The sequence below is a fragment of the Rana temporaria genome, chromosome 9, assembly GCF_905171775.1.
Source record: "Rana temporaria chromosome 9, aRanTem1.1, whole genome shotgun sequence".
Taxonomy (NCBI): Eukaryota; Metazoa; Chordata; class Amphibia; order Anura; family Ranidae; genus Rana; species Rana temporaria.
In genome coordinates this window covers 130,372,507-130,388,502 of record NC_053497.1, presented here as the reverse complement: position 1 = coordinate 130,388,502, position 15,996 = coordinate 130,372,507, and the positions used below count along the sequence as shown (strand labels likewise).

The window sequence follows — 15,996 nt, the reverse complement described above, 5'->3', positions numbered from 1 at the left end:
GCCGAGAGGAGGAGGAGACTAGCAGGGAGATGAGCTGAGCGCCGCTCTGTACCAAAGGCACCTGACACGGCTAGATCAAAGAGAGGCATACACAGCACACTGCCGTACCAGAGAGGATTATAGGAGTACACAAGCACCTCAAACTAGGGCTTATTTTCGGGGTAGGGCTTATATTGCAGCCCTCCTGGAAAATAGCACTAGGTCTTACTTTCGGGGAAGGTCTTATTTTTGGGGAAACACAGTATGCGTTTACTCGGTTTTTAGACTTTTGTCTGGAATTCAGCTTTAAAGGATAAGTTCACCTTTACAAAAAAAAAAAAAAATTATTGATATATATCAATCAGCAGATCATGGGTGTAATGCAATGGTCCGGCATACTGTCTGTATATCTATTTGGCCATACCTCTGATATGGCCAGTCAGTTACACTGTGACAGGAAGACTTAATGAACTGCCGCAGTGCTCATGAAGAACTACAAGCCGACAACTGCAAAGGCTGTTGGATCTTGTAGTGTTCCCATTCACAGAACACGGTAAATAGATGACACAGCCGGACAGGCGGAGCCCCACTTGGCTGCGTTCTTTGCAGATTGTGACAGCTAGCGCGGGGGGGGGGGGGGGTTCTAGCTGTCAGAACAGGGGATCAGGGGCAGGCGCATCTGTAACATGCTGAACCCTGGATATGGGTGCAACATGTTACAATAGGTGAACTTATTCTTTAAACCCGACATCTGGTATTCTTAGGAGGTTAGCAGTGGCAGCCTTCATATTTCTCAGTGCAGGTTTTCTCTAAGGCCATATAAAAATACCAATATAATAAGCTACACTATGTGATCAGTGACAAATTTATACCCTCTGCCCCCTAGTCCAACTATTTTATGCCACAACCCCAGTCAACATCAGGCTTGGTCATACACTAATAAGATGTCATAACTACTCAATGCAAGCAGAGTCTGGGGTGGAGAGGCCTGAAACTTGCCAACTTTGTAATTTCATCTAGAATTACGGACTCTAGGAGAGGTGGGCAAGCTGTAGTTCTCTTCCAGAGTTGGTGAACTGTAGGTACATAGTATACACTGTTTAGCCATGAAATTTGTATGGACTACACAGGGACAGCAACAATGGGGATCTGGCTGGGCAGTTCTGGTAGCCAAGAGGGCAGTCTGGATCCTTTATTATACACAGATAACAGAATGTAGATGTGCTACATCTGGTAGCCCTGTTTTCCTAGGCCAAGGCATGTGTGGCAGTCTGTACCTCTTCACTCGCAGTTTTTTTCTTTTAAAGTAGAACTAGGCTTTTTTTCCCCTTTTGGATACAGTAAGAGGGTTATAACTGTTGGAATACAGAATGGTATTTTGTGAAACAACTACTGTACATCAGCATTTGGTAGAGATATAATTTTCAACCAGTAGATGGCAGTGTTTAAGTTTGTAGCTGCTCTGTGGGAAACTCTGTGCCTTTTCTCTGAATAAAGTTCATGTTTTCTGTCTGCCCATGAAAAGCCCATGTGGACTGTGCACGGTCTGTCTATTCTGTAGGGCTATATACAGAATTTCAAACAATAATCCCTGTCACTGTGACAAAGGGGACCATTATGACTCCAAAACATTGGTGGTTGTACACTTATTTGCTGCATAAAGCAATGCGTGATCTGTCATTTTTGGAGTGCTTGTGCTTTTGTCTACTTTGGATTTACACAGTGTCTCCATAGGCCAGGGGTTGACAAATTTGCTTGGAATCTAGGAGCCAGCTAAAAAAGTTAGAAGCCAGAAAACGCGCCCCGTCCCGACGAGCTTGCGCGCAAAAGCGAACACATACGTGAGCAGCGCCCGCATATGTAAACGGTGTTCAAACCACACATGTGAGGTATCGCCGCGATTGGTAGAGCGAGAGCAATAATTCTAGCACTAAACCTCCTCTGTAACTCAAAACATGCAACCTGTAGATTGTTTTAAACGTTGCCTATGAAGATTTTAAAGGGTAAAAGTTTGTCGGCATTTTACGAGCGGACGCAATGTTGAAGCGTGACATGTTGGGTATGAATTTACTTGGCGTAACATTATCTTTCATACTATAAAAAAAAAAAAATGGGGATAACTTTACTGTTGTCTTATTTTTTAATTAAAAAAAGTGTAATTTTTTCACAAAAAAAGTGCGCTTTTAAGACCGCTGCGCAAATACGGCGTGACAAAGTATTGCAATGATCGCCATTTTATTCTCTAGGGTGTTAGGATAAAAAATATATATAATGTTTGGGGGTTCTAATTAGAGGGAAGAAGATGGCAGTGAAAATAGTGAAAAATAGCATTAGACTTGCTGTTTAACTTGTAATGCTTAACTTGTAATACCAACGGCTCACCACCAGATGGTGCCCCCCTTCCAAGCCAAGTCGCCAGGGCCCTATTTCTAGTCGCCCTGGCGACCGGGATTTGTCGAGCCCTGCCATAGGCCATGGGTGCTCAACCTGTGGCCCCCCAGCAAAACTACAAGTCCCATCATGCCTCATACTTTGAGCGTCATGCTTGTAAGCCTTGCATTGCCTCATGGGACTTGTAATTCCTCAACAGCTGGAGGGCCACAGGTTGAGCACCCATGCCGCAGGCTGTACACCCTCCTCAATGTATGAAAATTAAAGGTGTGGAGTGGATGTTAGCGCAGGTTTTCTTTTGTTTTTTTGCAGTATGTGTCCCATTCAGGAGATTTCACTTCACCTGTCCTAAAGCCAAAACCGAAAGTGAAAAGAAATCTCTGGTTGTCACCAAGGTCACCAGTGCTTTGCCTTTTGTTATACTTTAACAACAACAATAACTATTACTGGCCCCATGGTTGTGTACCATTGTCTCTTCCTTTTTGTGGTTTTCATGAATGTCTCCCACTGTATTGTGAACATGCTGAAAAAGTTCAAGGTTGTCCACAAAAACCCCAAATTGCAACAAAAAAAAAAAAGGACTCAGGGAGCGTCTATGTAAAATAGCAGAGCAGCTGCTCATTCTGGTTGTAGAAAGGCACTGCTTGCCAAGCCCTCTTGCCCGCTCATACAGCATGCAATACTCCAACAGGGAACATCTGTACATTTAAAGAAAAGGCATTTATTGGAACTAATTACATTGATCTGTTTATCTCATTATCCAGCTCCCCAGCAGGGTTCCGTCCCTGCAACATGCTCTCTTTGCTGATTGAAACGAGTAATTAGGCTTTACAAAAGTTAATTCGCTCCTGGCCTTGGCTCATTCTGTAGAGCACACAAAAGGCTCTGTGTACGTCCAGGATGCAAACTTGCAATTTTGTGTTCCTTACGGCGTTCTGTGTGCCGCGGAGACTCAGTAAGGGGAGACTCGAACAAAAACCCTTTTTATTACAGGCCAAATAAGGGAAGCATTAGTATGTCCAAGTGTATATAACCGCTTAAAACCTGCTATGTTCACATCCTGTTCTTTGGATCCAAGGCAAGATCCTACCTAAAATGTCCCATTGTTCACGTCCCGTAATGTTTTAATAGTCGGGTCTAATGTTACACCGATGTCTTTGTTTCCCAGTTATAATTATAACAAGTGTTTTGGGATCTCTTTGTGCATTGTTGCTGTGACCTTGAGTGACAATCACTGACCAGCAAGATGTCTAAAAGGTAAATATTTGTTTTGGCGTCTCTGCGCGTTGCTTCCGAGAACAGAAAATTGAAAAAAATAGTTCCATTCTAGCTAAAAATGCTGTATGTACAAACCTAGACCTTAGGAAAGAGATTGTTTTTATAACCAAAGGTAAAACCTAAGCTCTTTTTGGTTTTGGATAGAGTAGACGCCCTTGGGCAGATTTCCTTTTATTTCCTGTCCCTGAGATGCATCAGGGAGTGAAAGAAAAACCCTACAGAGAGGAATTCCCTTCTTGGACAGCCGTCATCAGAGCTGTGTGTCTATTTGAAGATTTTTTTTTTTCATGGTCTGTTCTTGTGACTGCTCACAAATGTTGAATTTCCCATAACAGTCTGTACCAGGGACAATAGTCCATGTTCCCCACAACAGGGGGCGCTGTTGTTGGAGAGGGAGCCAGGAGGAACTAGATTTCCTGGTCACAGGGGAAACAATTCCATTGGAAGCTGTTGCCCCATGTGGCTCAAGCACAAGCAGCCATCATGGATCAACCAGAGCCTATTTAAGTCCCTGGTTTGCACACTTTTTGCGAGAGAGTAGGGACACATACCACATCTGTTAGGGTCAGGACTAGCGTTTGAAAAAGGTTCCTGGCAAGGAGGATAAGCGTAGGGTCACAATCTCTTTGCTGGTTGGGCACTAGACAACCAGGCCACATTCTGCACCCCCTTAACAGACACTGTCATTCCGGCTGGAATTTGTTCCCGTCATGCCATTGGAACTTTGAGTGTACCTGACTGGGTAGCTTTCCCACTGAGTTTTATTGCACCAGCCCGTGTGAGATTTATTGTCTCCCCCACCACGCTGCACCCCAATAGTGAGAGTAAATCTCCCTAGTGTACACATCACAGCAGTAAAAACCTGACAAGTGTTCTTACCCTTTTACCCATCCAAAACGACAAAAAATAAAAATGTTGGCTTTACATTTAAAGCTGAACTGCAGGCACACATTTTTTTCATTTACAGTAAATGCCTTTCTCAATAGCCACAAAGGGTATACAGCAAATCCAATGTGTTTACACCTAATGCATTTGCAAACTCAAATCATCTGGTACATAGTCTGTGCTGAGAGCAGAGCTGTGGGAAGGACCCAGCAGGCTCCACCCATTGCAGGCTGCCTACAGAAAACTACCAGAGGGGGTGGATACAAGACCAGTCACCCTGCACAAAGAGAGAGATCAGCAGTGACTGGTCTTTATTATAGGGAACTCCTGCACAGAGATATAGTACAGGAGTGCTGCATTACTGCACAGATCTGGAAGATATACAAGATTTATATAAGAATACACATGCCTCTTGTATGTAGACAGTAGTTGTACAGACTGGAGTTCAGCTTTAATTCCGTGAGGATCTAGATGATACCCAATGATGACTGAGATAAGAAAATTGGAGGGATTGCTAGAGATTTGGGAAGAAAATAAATACATATACATGCCCAGGTGATATGGCCATATAGTTGTGTTTCTGTATCCTGGAGGAAGTTGTAGCATAAACCAGACTTGATTTTTGGCCGAACTGGTCCTCCAGCTGAGAATTTATGTTTCTGTTACCATTCACCAACTGTGTGTCCATGGGCGTCCGCTGAACTTTTTTCAGGGGGGGGCATCATTTTGAGGTCATCCATGCTCGGTCCCTTTTTGACAGTGTCATGAAGGGGAGGAGCTTAGTCATTATCACATAAAGCGCAGACATGCAAAGGTTTGAGAAACCTGATGCAACTTTCAAGCAACTAGGAACTTTGAATAACAATATCATAAAAAATTTAGGCCCCCCCCCCCCCCCCCAATGAAATAACAACCCCCAGGATCAGTGCCTGTTTCTGCAATAACAATCTCCAGCTTTGCTGTCAGTTTCCACATTAAAAATCGCCAGCATTGGTGTCAGTAGCAACAATAATAACCCCCCACATCGGTGCAGATTTCTAGAATAAAAACTTCAGCATCTGTACCAATGTACATAATAATGACCCTCAGCACTGGTGTCAGTTTCCTCACTAAAAACTCCCAGCATTTGGTGTCATTTTCTGCAATAATTGCCCCCAGCATAGATGGGAGGATATCAGGTTAGACACTTCCTAATGGCTCAGTCCCTAGGAACAGTAATGGATAATGGCCAACAGGCCCTCTTACCAGACCTGGTAAAAGCGCAACAGTGATCCCTCTGGCTGGACGTTCGCTCACTCTGGGTTGCCTGGGGTGACTTTAGTCAGTAGTGTAGCATGCCTGTACCCTGGCAGCTGCTCAGTCTTTCTCCCTCTCTGGTGGTGCGGTTACAGCGGGGCTCCCTCTCTGGTGGTGCAGTTACAGCGGGGCTCCCTCTCTGGTTGTGTAGGTACAGTGTGGCTCTCTGATTGGTGCGGGTACAGCGTGGCTCTCTGGTTGGTGCGTGGCTCTCTGGTTGGTGCGTGGCTCTCTGGTTGGTGCGTGGCTCTCTGGTTGGTGCGTGGCTCTCTGGTTGGTGCGTGGCTCTCTGGTTGGTGCGTGGCTCTCTGGTTGGTGCGGGTACAGCGTGGCTCTCTGGTTGGTGCGGGTACAGCGTGGCTCTCTGGCTTCCCCCAGCATGAGCACAGTATTCTCTTTTTTCCTTTTTTAACCCCCCCAGCAGAGTGCTTGCATGCTGGGGGCTTTAGCATGGTGTCTGAGGACATGCTGGGGCCGCAACTCTTAAGGGACTACATTTCCCATGATGTCTTCTGATTGGCCCTCTGCTGTGGCCAATCATGGTGAGGAAAGCAGGAAGCAAGGCGGCGGCACAGTGAATCCAATTAGAGCCGCTCTCTTTCTTCTAGCTTCAGCTGACAGAGAGGGGAGGGGGCGATCGGGGGAGATTTACAGTACAAACAGCCCGCGGCTCTCCTCTCCCTGTCACAGCGCCGCTGTCGAGTTCTCTGGTAAATGGAGCAGCAGCGCTGTGACAGGGAGAGGAGAGCCACGGGCTGTCTGTACCTCGCCCTATGGAGCAGATGCCCATGTGTGTGTCAGAGAGAGGAGAAAAGAAGCTGAAAATCCTATTGCAACACTTTGAAGGATTTTCATGGCTCTTTTGGACAAACATTGCGTGAAAGAGAAAAAGATTTCTAAAACAGAAAAGTGTAGGAATCTGACAGTCATGCAGCAGGTTATGAAACCTTACCGCAAGTACATGATAAAGCAAAATGGTGAGGGCAGTTACAATACAGAGCTACAAGAGCTACAGAGCTATTTCCATTTTACAATTGGCCATACTGTCAAGATAACACAGCATCTGTCAGTTCCCTGGCATCTCAGCAGGAGGTCTATTATCGCATTTCGTCTAACAGTAATCCTCCCATGACTGAAATATTACGGTAGCGCCTGGCTACTTTCATAGCAGGTGCTGTTGTTAATTTAGAAGGGGGTCAGATAGTTAATTGACTCTGACCAGGTTTATTTGGCTAAATTTAAGGCCTCTTTTCCAGCTCTGGCTGTACTGTTTGCCTATCCTCCTGTCTGGGGACTTCAGGTACCCCCGGGCGGTAGGTGGCAGCAGTAGAATCAGGGTCATGTGGATATTTCTCTTTGGCAGCCAATCAGGAGGGTTAATCGCCTCGCTGTGCATGCTGGGGAGGGGTATTTAGGGAGCAGACGCCATTGGTTCGGGGTCGCCGCCCTGCCGCCTTCCACCTTGGCAGTCGTCCCACCACCCTCGTGTGTGGCCCTCCTGGCCGGGGTGTGTGTGTTGCAGTGTTCCTGGCTCCAGGACAACGTTGGTCCGGAGCATTGATCTACCTCGTAGACTCGGTAGGCAGACTGAGTCTACAATTTGCAAGTGGTCCTGTGCTGTCTGTCCAAAATGGGAGGAAGTCGATTGATGGAGAACCTGTCTGGGGGACACTGAGCACGAGGCACTATAGCACCATTACTCCTTGAGTTGCCTCTCCCACTCTCTTTGCTGTATAGTAAACCGCAGGAAGCCAATAACAAGTCAGCGTGTTGCGTTCATCGGGCTTGCCACCCAATGATTGCAAAAACATTGCCACGGGCGTGAAGCATTGCGACCCCTGCATGTAAACACCCCTGTTCACTGCTATTGCAGCTTAAAGTGTTGCTAAACCCAGGAGCCTGCATTTGCTATATCTGGTCTCCCACAGTACGCAGAACATAGAAATGCAATAGTTTTAGTAAGCATAAACTGCTAAATACCTTTTCTCATCTGCAGTATTGATAGCAGTCTTGTGACTTCTATCAGTGTCTGGTTAAAGCTTGTAGGAGATTTCTGTTAAAAAAAATTTGTAGGAGAAGTTTTCATTCTCCCCTGACTGTCCTATGAGTCTCCAGGACCCCACTGACCCTCTGTCTGGACAGTGCTGATTGGCCCTGTGCTGATCACATGCACCCTCCCAAGAAAAAAAATATAAAAAATCCTCTATCAATACACACCAAACTGAGCTTGTGCAGCTTTCCCCAAGGCTGGGTTCAATCAGGAGATGGTTTGGGGACTGTGGAAAAAGGAGAGCATGCGAAAAGACAGGATCAAACAGCCTTTTTACACAATGCACAGGATTAACCCCATTAGGTTCCACAGTGAGTATGACAAGAAGGCTTTCCTGCATTCAGACTGATTTTACTGTTGTGGGTTTAGTAACACTTTGAGTGGGGGTGGTTGGTAGGCAGCAAAAGCAGGGCTCAACCATGCATTTTTGACGCCTAAATGCTGTATGTCTAAATGAAGCCTTAATTATGTATTATTGATTACAGAGCTGCATTAATTTGCCTCTTTTATCTAAGTCTGGAGTTCAGCTTTATCCTAGCAGGTCTTGGGTTCAAAAGACTTTATAGTTTAACCAGGTTCTAAAATGCATGCATCAGTTTGTATGCCTCGGATGTTAGATTGTAAGCTCCCTGGCACAGGGAATGATGCAGTTGTGCAAAGTACGGCACAGTATGACGAAGATAAGTAAATGTGGTATACAACCCCTCTACATGATGGGAATGTTCCCTTATGTACTGGTTACAAAACGCTCCTTTCCTTCTCTATTATGCTACAGAGCACTGAAAGCTGTGAGCGGAGATTGCACCTAAGCTGGATTTAATTATTGCTACTCGAGTTTTAATTAACTCCGCGCCAACTTGAAATACCGCTACAAGGATCATGTTTATTCAGCCTTCCCGTACTGTCTTATTGTCCCACCGCAAGCGGCTGACCCCTTGGCTGCTGACACCAAGAAACTGGCACCAAATGAAAGGGCATGGAAGAGAGCAGCGCAGAAATAAACGCTGCACTGCCACTTACTAGTAGCTGATCTGAAGATTATTTAATGCAAACCAGAAAAAATTGTTATTGCTCATTGAGCCATTTATTGTTCTAAAACATTACTGTTTTATAAAATACTAAAAGCTTCAATAAGCCATTTTAGAATAAAAGCCTCTATGAATTCCCCCATCCACGCAAATAATGTGGTTGGAGCGGCTATTGTATTCTGACAGCTGGAAGCCGTAGCTGTCAGAATACCTGAACTGCATCTGTTTGGAGGCAGCTGCTGTTTGGTCAAGAGGTTCTCACCTGGCTCCTTCGGTTTTCAGATTGAAGGATGTTGGGCGGGAGGGTGCCAAAAAGACCACCTATGGCTCAAGTCTCATGAGGAATCGGTCTGATTTATGCCCCGCTTCAGCTTTTTTTTTTTTTTTCAGGGGCAGGACTGATGTAAATGGGCAACTGCTTTCTGCAGAGGAAAAAGTGGCAAGGATATATAAATGTATACATGAAAACGCATCTACGCTGGGCGCCTCCATAAACATTCATTAAATCATTGTGTTGTGCTTTCTGCTTGGAGAGCACAGCAGTGCTGGCATGATTGGCACCACCTATTATTAGACCAATTCTCTTCTCTTAATTAAAAATTCTGAGCAATGCTATCATCACAGAGTACAGCAACTGTAATTACACGTTACCCTGGCTTTGACATTTTGAAAATACAACAGTATTGTTTATAGGATATCACAAAGCTTCGACAAATACACCAGTAGTTAGATGTGAACTCCAAGAAAACCACTAAATACATAGTGGAAATACAAACAGTACATGGCAGAGGGTTTACCTGTCAGAGGATTTGTATTTCTGTCTATCCAGTCTTGAGGTCTACTTTGCTATCCAGGCATCCAGGTGAACTGACTTTTCCCTACTACAGTTAGAGAAATGCAGGTTGGTCCCTTCCCTTCCATTCACCCACCCAGCCTGCTATTGGGGCACATGTGCAAGTAGCTGGACCGAATTTGACTCCAAGTACTGTCCGCCTCTCTTATCTCCTAGGTTGTGCTTTGCTATACAGCAGTGGTAGGCAACCTGGGGCCCTCCAGCTGTTGCAGAACTACAAGTCCCTTTATGCCTCTGGGAGTAATTGTAACTGCCAGCCTTGCAATGCCATTCCAATACAGCTGGAGTGCCCCAGGTTGCCTACCCCTGCTATACAGAGTATTGCAAAAGGTTGATCTAAAGTATGCCTGTTCTGGTACCAATACTAGCCAGGAACCTAGTACTTTACAAACAAAATCAGCAATGGCAACTTGTGCATTTCCTTGTATAAGGGAGCATATCACATGCTTCCCTGCCACAGTGCCAAGGGCTATCGGCTATTCAGTAGGCCAGAGCATTATCACATTAACAGTGTCACTGCTGCCCCTGGTCACAGCTACCGCCCATTTAAACACCAACTGCAGAGGAGCATGGAGGGATAGCAGCTAAGGCAAGTATAAAACTCCATTCACATTAGGCGATTTGGAAATATGGGCATAGAATCGCCACAATTCTGCCCACAATTCCGAATCGTAGCAAAATGTGGGTGGCATTATTCCTAATGGCACCCCAAATGCGCTACGATTTTGCTTCAATTGTCCTTGCGACAGAATCGCGACAAAAACATGAAAAACTTGTCACCCAAAAAGGAGCAGGAGCTTCTTTTGGGCAATAGACATGAATAGGTTGGCCCATTCAAATGATTAGGGTGCCCTATGTGGAACACGCGTAAACTTGTGTATATCATGCTTTAAAAATCACGAGCAGGAACGCTAGTTCCCGCTGGCGCGAGATTTGCACAGGGCCTTAAGAGTATTCAGGGAAGCCCTTTGCAGAGCCACTGTCACTTTCCCCTGCATGTCTTTTTAAGTCTTAGACATTTTTTTAACCTAATACCAAAGATTTTAATTGTGAATTCTAAAATTGTTAGGAACTGTATGTGTCTGCTTTAATCTTTGTTTGCAAATACAAATTTTTTACAAGGTGCACCTGCGACTTCGTATTCCCAGGGCACCAAGTTTTCTGTTGAAGAACACAGTAGAAGCCGTTTGCCTTCAAACTATTTGTCACTAACTGAAGCATTATAGGGAGCGGCCTTAGGGGACAATGAAGGGGAAATGTGTAATTCCTCTGACTGATTCAGTTGTGTGTAAATTTCAGCTTACACTATTGAATTCTTTAAACCCAAGAATTTTTTCTGCTAAACAGACAATTGGAAGCCAGAAAAAATTATGTGAAAATGAACTTCAAGTGCCACCTGCTGGCTAAAAAGAAGAATACAAAATGTTCATATGCCGCATTTCATATTTTTTAACTAAAAAGAAAAAAATCTATTTAGTCATTATATACATGGAAATAGATTGAAAATAATATAAATGCCTTCCCAAGTTTTCCTCCCTCTTTTTCCCTTCCTTTCTTTCTCTTATCCCTTACGTCAGTCTCCTTTAGGGTTGCAATAAATCAATACAATTCATATGCTGCCATGCAGTGAACTAGATAAGGCATATATTAAGGAGTTACTATTCAAAGCATGACTCTTGGTTACATCTGAAGATATACGACTGTCTTTTTCTCCTTTTACCCTTCAGAGATCGCTGTATTCTGAAGTTAAACATAAATTCCAAAAATAAGATTAAATAACAAAGCAAAGGGGGTTAGGAATGTTTCAAATGTGATTGGAATACAGCAGTTTACAAAATATATTTTGAATTGTATACCTGATACAATGAATTGTATACCCAAAACTGACAGTATTCGTTTTTTCTCAACCCTTGCACAGCAGGACTGAGAGAGGGAGGGATAACACAATAATCGGGCACCAATGGGTTGCATAATTCTTTCAATCCAATTTACTGATCTAAAGAGAGCAGAGTGATGACCTCATCAGTCTCCTTCATCGTCTTAGTAAGCAGTGGTCAGATTGGTGACCAAGCTGCCTTACTTAACGATCATAGAAAAGCAAGGTGATGGAGCTGGTCTAGCATTACATACTTTTTTTTGCAGGAATGTTAACATTTATTCATTTCAGCTGTATATTTATTGGTTTACCAGAAGTTCAGCTTCATGTATGGCACTTCCAGAATACATTTATACATAAGAAATGCTTAAAAGATTTCATAAACGCACAACACTAGTGTTTTTTACCAATCATAATACAAGGTCTTTTACATAATCACCTTTTAATCATTTGTGTTTTTAATTCCCTTCAGACCATCTCCTTGTGCAGGAGGATTCACCAGAAATGCTCCAAGGGTCTCAAAACAAACGTCGTCTTTCAGCCATATCTGACAGCAAGCTAGAACGAAGTTTTTCGGAGGAACACACAGAGAAGGTGCCCAGCGAGGGCCCCAAACCTCGTGTTTATACCATCTCCGGAGAAAGGCCCATGTTGTCCGACCATGAGAGCGATAGTATGGAGCTGGTGGTGATGAAGCCAGACCAAGACGAGAGAGAGCACCATCACTCCCATCATTACAGTCATCACCACCAACCCCTGCAAAACTCAGGCAGCGCCCACAATATCACCAGGCCTTCAAAAAGCTGGTCAGGCAGCCGGCAGAATTCCAAGGAGTGCCCGAACTGTGCCAAGCTTACGGTGCCAGCCCAACACTCGTTTGATCTGGAGCAGCACCAAGCCAATGAATCCGGTTGGCGTAGGAAAAAGCTGGAACGCATGTACAGTATCGACAGAGTGTCTGGTGAGTGAGAGACAAAGGCCTTCTCTGTGTAACAAATGGATCTTTTTCACAATATGGTTTCTGTTGCAAATGTATTACTTATGCCTTGTTTCCACTGCACGGAACGGTTCGGGTCAGTAAGAATGGAGCGGTTTAGAATGGACCGGTCTATTCTCGTGAGCGTTTCCACTGCAAATCGGACCGTCGGGGACCATTCAGGATTTAGAAAAAATGCCTAGCACGTCCACCAATCAGTGGAATGTATTGCATCTCCTCCCTAATGGAACCGTTCCATTTCCTATGGCCCCACATCTGAAGCAGGACCCAGAATGGTCCGGTACGGTTCGGTTTAATGGCACACTTTCGTAGTGGAAACACCCAAAATAGCGAACCGAACCAAACCGTACCGATCCGCTCAGTGGAAACGAGGCATTAGAGTTCCACACAGTGACTCCTGGAATTAGAGCTGTGGGACCATTCTTCCTGGAATTAGAGCTGTGTTTGGGCCTTGCCTGTAGAAGTAAGCTAGTTGCTCAATCCCACTTTTGTTGGTGACCCAGGAACCCCTGCTTGAGATGCAGAGAAGGAAGTCCTAAATGCATCTATCTCAGGATCCTTTCTGCCTTTCACATGCAAAAACATTGATGTAATAATAATAAAGTTATAAGAAATTTCTTAAAGGGGTTGTAATGGTTCATGTTTTTTCACCTTAATGCATCCTATGCATTAAGGTGAAAAAACATCTGACATTTACGGGCCCCCCTGTTTTACTTACCTGAGCCCGTTCACCTGCTGCGCTCGCCCCCGATGTCCTCTTCTCCGCTCAGTCTGGCCATTGATTGGCTAGAGTGGATGGATTGATAGCAGCGCAGCCATTGGCTTGCGCTGCTGTCAATCACATTTAATGGCGTGTGGGGTGACGGGGGGCTGGGCCAAGTGATACAGTGAGCGGCTATAGCCACCGGCTGTATCACGGGAGCGCGCCCACAAGAACTAACCCCCATGGGAGAGAGCTCTCATGAAGGGGGTTCGTTTTTGCAGAGAGGAGCCGAGACTGCTGCCGAGGGACCGCAGAAGACCAGATTCGGGGGCCACTCTGTGCAAAACGACCTGCACAGTGGAGGCAAGTATAACATGTTTGTTATTTAAAAAAAAAAACTATCCTTTACAACCCCTTTAAAGCTCCAAACCAGATTTAAACTCTCCTTTCTTTTTCCATTTGTTGCCTTGAATTGCTCCTTAATGGACTCAAACGTGGTCTACTCCAACTCCAAAAAGAGTATTCACACAATATTCATTACCAAAAGTATTGGGACGCCTGCCTTTACACACACATGAACTTTAATGGCATCCCAGTCTTGGCCCATAGGGTTCAATATTGAGTTGGCCACCCTTTGAAGCTTCAACTCTTTTGGGAATGCTGTCCACAAGCACTTTGCAGAATCGCGAAAATGCTGGTTTGAAGATTGGGAAGGGAAAAGAATTGTGATTCTCAACGATTAATTGTGCAGCTCTAGCACACACTATTCATTCAATCATTGGTTACTAAACAACCAAAATTTATAAAGATTGCACTTGGACTTGGGAGGTATTGGCAGGTTTGTTCACTGTATCTGCCTCTTTTTACAGATGATGTTCCTATACGGACTTGGTTTCCTAAGGAAAATCTCTTCACCTTTCAGACTGCCACCACAACTATGCAAGCGTAAGTACAGCCAATCCAATGTCCCCTCAGATACCCCACCACGCACACAAACCTAATTTTCTTTAGTCAATATACCCTAAATATTTGCGATAAAAGTTCTTTAAACATTACTGTGTTCTGTTTAATAATCTCAAGTATACTCCTTAAGTAAAGAGGAACTCCAGGTAGAAATGTGTAAATGGCCATAACAGGTGTCCGTGTTTGCTAATTTGAGGACTTATAGCTCACAACTGATATTGTCTTATTATTGTCTTGGCTGCTCCAATAATGAGATCTCTCTGCCAGCATCTCTGACTCAAATGCTGCCTGGTTGTTTATTTTGGCATTAAAGTCCTTTCTATGTATCCTCTGCATCCCAATACAATTTCAGATCAGGCTGCTGGTGAATGTGGCTGCCATAATAGCAAGGCAGAGCTGTAGCATGTGGTGAACAGCCATGTGCATAAAAGGCAGCTCTAACAGTATAATGCTTTAGGTACTCTGCATAAGAGGAGTTTAGGCACCCATTTAGGTCATGTTGGCGATGCTTTTGATGCTCTAAATGATGATTGGGCAGAATGAATGTGCATTGAGTCTGAGGAGGACAGCGCTGGATAAGAGGTGAGTATGGAGACAAAAGCTGCATTTTTAAGCACCTTGGACGCTTAAATTATTATTATTAATATTTTTTTAATCTTTTAATGGAATTCTGCTTTTAGTAGTCCAGCAGAGTAAATTGCTTTAATAGTCATTTGGCTGTCAAAGCAGTTTTTATATATGTTGGATTTAGTCGGGTATTTAGTTGCCCTTTCAGAGCATGAATATTTATGATCTAAAAGCTACATTTAAATACGGCTTCTGTGATACAAGAATTCCAATGCAGAAACAAGAATTTTAAGTACAGGTTTTGCCGACAGCTTTGGATTGTAGGCATGAAGAGTTACGATTTGGATGATCCGCTGTGCTGAAACGTCAAAGATACTTTTGACATCGTCAGGAAGATGCCCTCGGCCATCGTAAGACGGCACTGTTGTTTAAACACACCTGTGTTTAATCCAGTGAGCTGACATGGCAGTTTTATATAAGTAGAAATATATGGATCTTGACAGAATGAGACCAACCTTAAAAACTGGAAACAAACCTGCTCTAGTCAGCATCTTTCTGCACAGACAAGGCAGCCGCCTAATATGATACCTTGACAAGGATGGATGAAAACAAAATATTTGCTGCAGGAAGGGTCCTATGGGACAAAAAGTTACTTGAGTTCTTTCTACATTTTTACAGCAATATTACATTACCTTATCAAGTTATGAAGAAGTGCTATGCCACCTCGACATGAATCAAAAGAAAAGCTACTTTTAAAGAGTAAAACAAATTTAAACTTTGTAAACTCTTCTGGTCTCATATTAGAGGTTCCTCTTACCCTTACTGAGGTCCAGTCTGCCATTTACCCATTTGCCCAGTGATATGGGCCCTGGCATTGATGGCTAACCAATTGAGTTCCATGCCACCTACCTGGAGACGCTTACCGCTCACCTACTGGCTTTATATGAAGTAATATATGCAACTTTTATTCAGACGTCATCTATGTCTGAAGCACTTATTCGTATTCTCAAGCCAAAAAAAAAAAAGATTTGCTTGATCTAGCATCCTATAGATCTTTGCTATAAACAACATTTTTTGTGAAATCCTTTCCTTCAGGCTTATTCGAGTTACCCCAACCATTGTACACTAAA

At 44.0% G+C, this 15,996-nt stretch overlaps 1 protein-coding gene across 4 annotated transcripts in view; it reads left to right on the top strand.

Moving 5' to 3' along the window:
- NSMF (NMDA receptor synaptonuclear signaling and neuronal migration factor) overlaps positions 1–15,996 on the top strand; it is an 84,344-nt gene that overhangs the window by 30,325 nt on the left and 38,023 nt on the right. For all 4 annotated transcript variants that reach the window (XM_040324510.1, XM_040324509.1, XM_040324508.1 and 1 more), the window contains exons 3-4: positions 12,109–12,597; positions 14,206–14,281. In XM_040324510.1, coding sequence (XP_040180444.1) covers positions 12,109–12,597; positions 14,206–14,281 — 565 coding nt within the window. The remainder of the gene's footprint in view (positions 1–12,108; positions 12,598–14,205; positions 14,282–15,996) is intronic.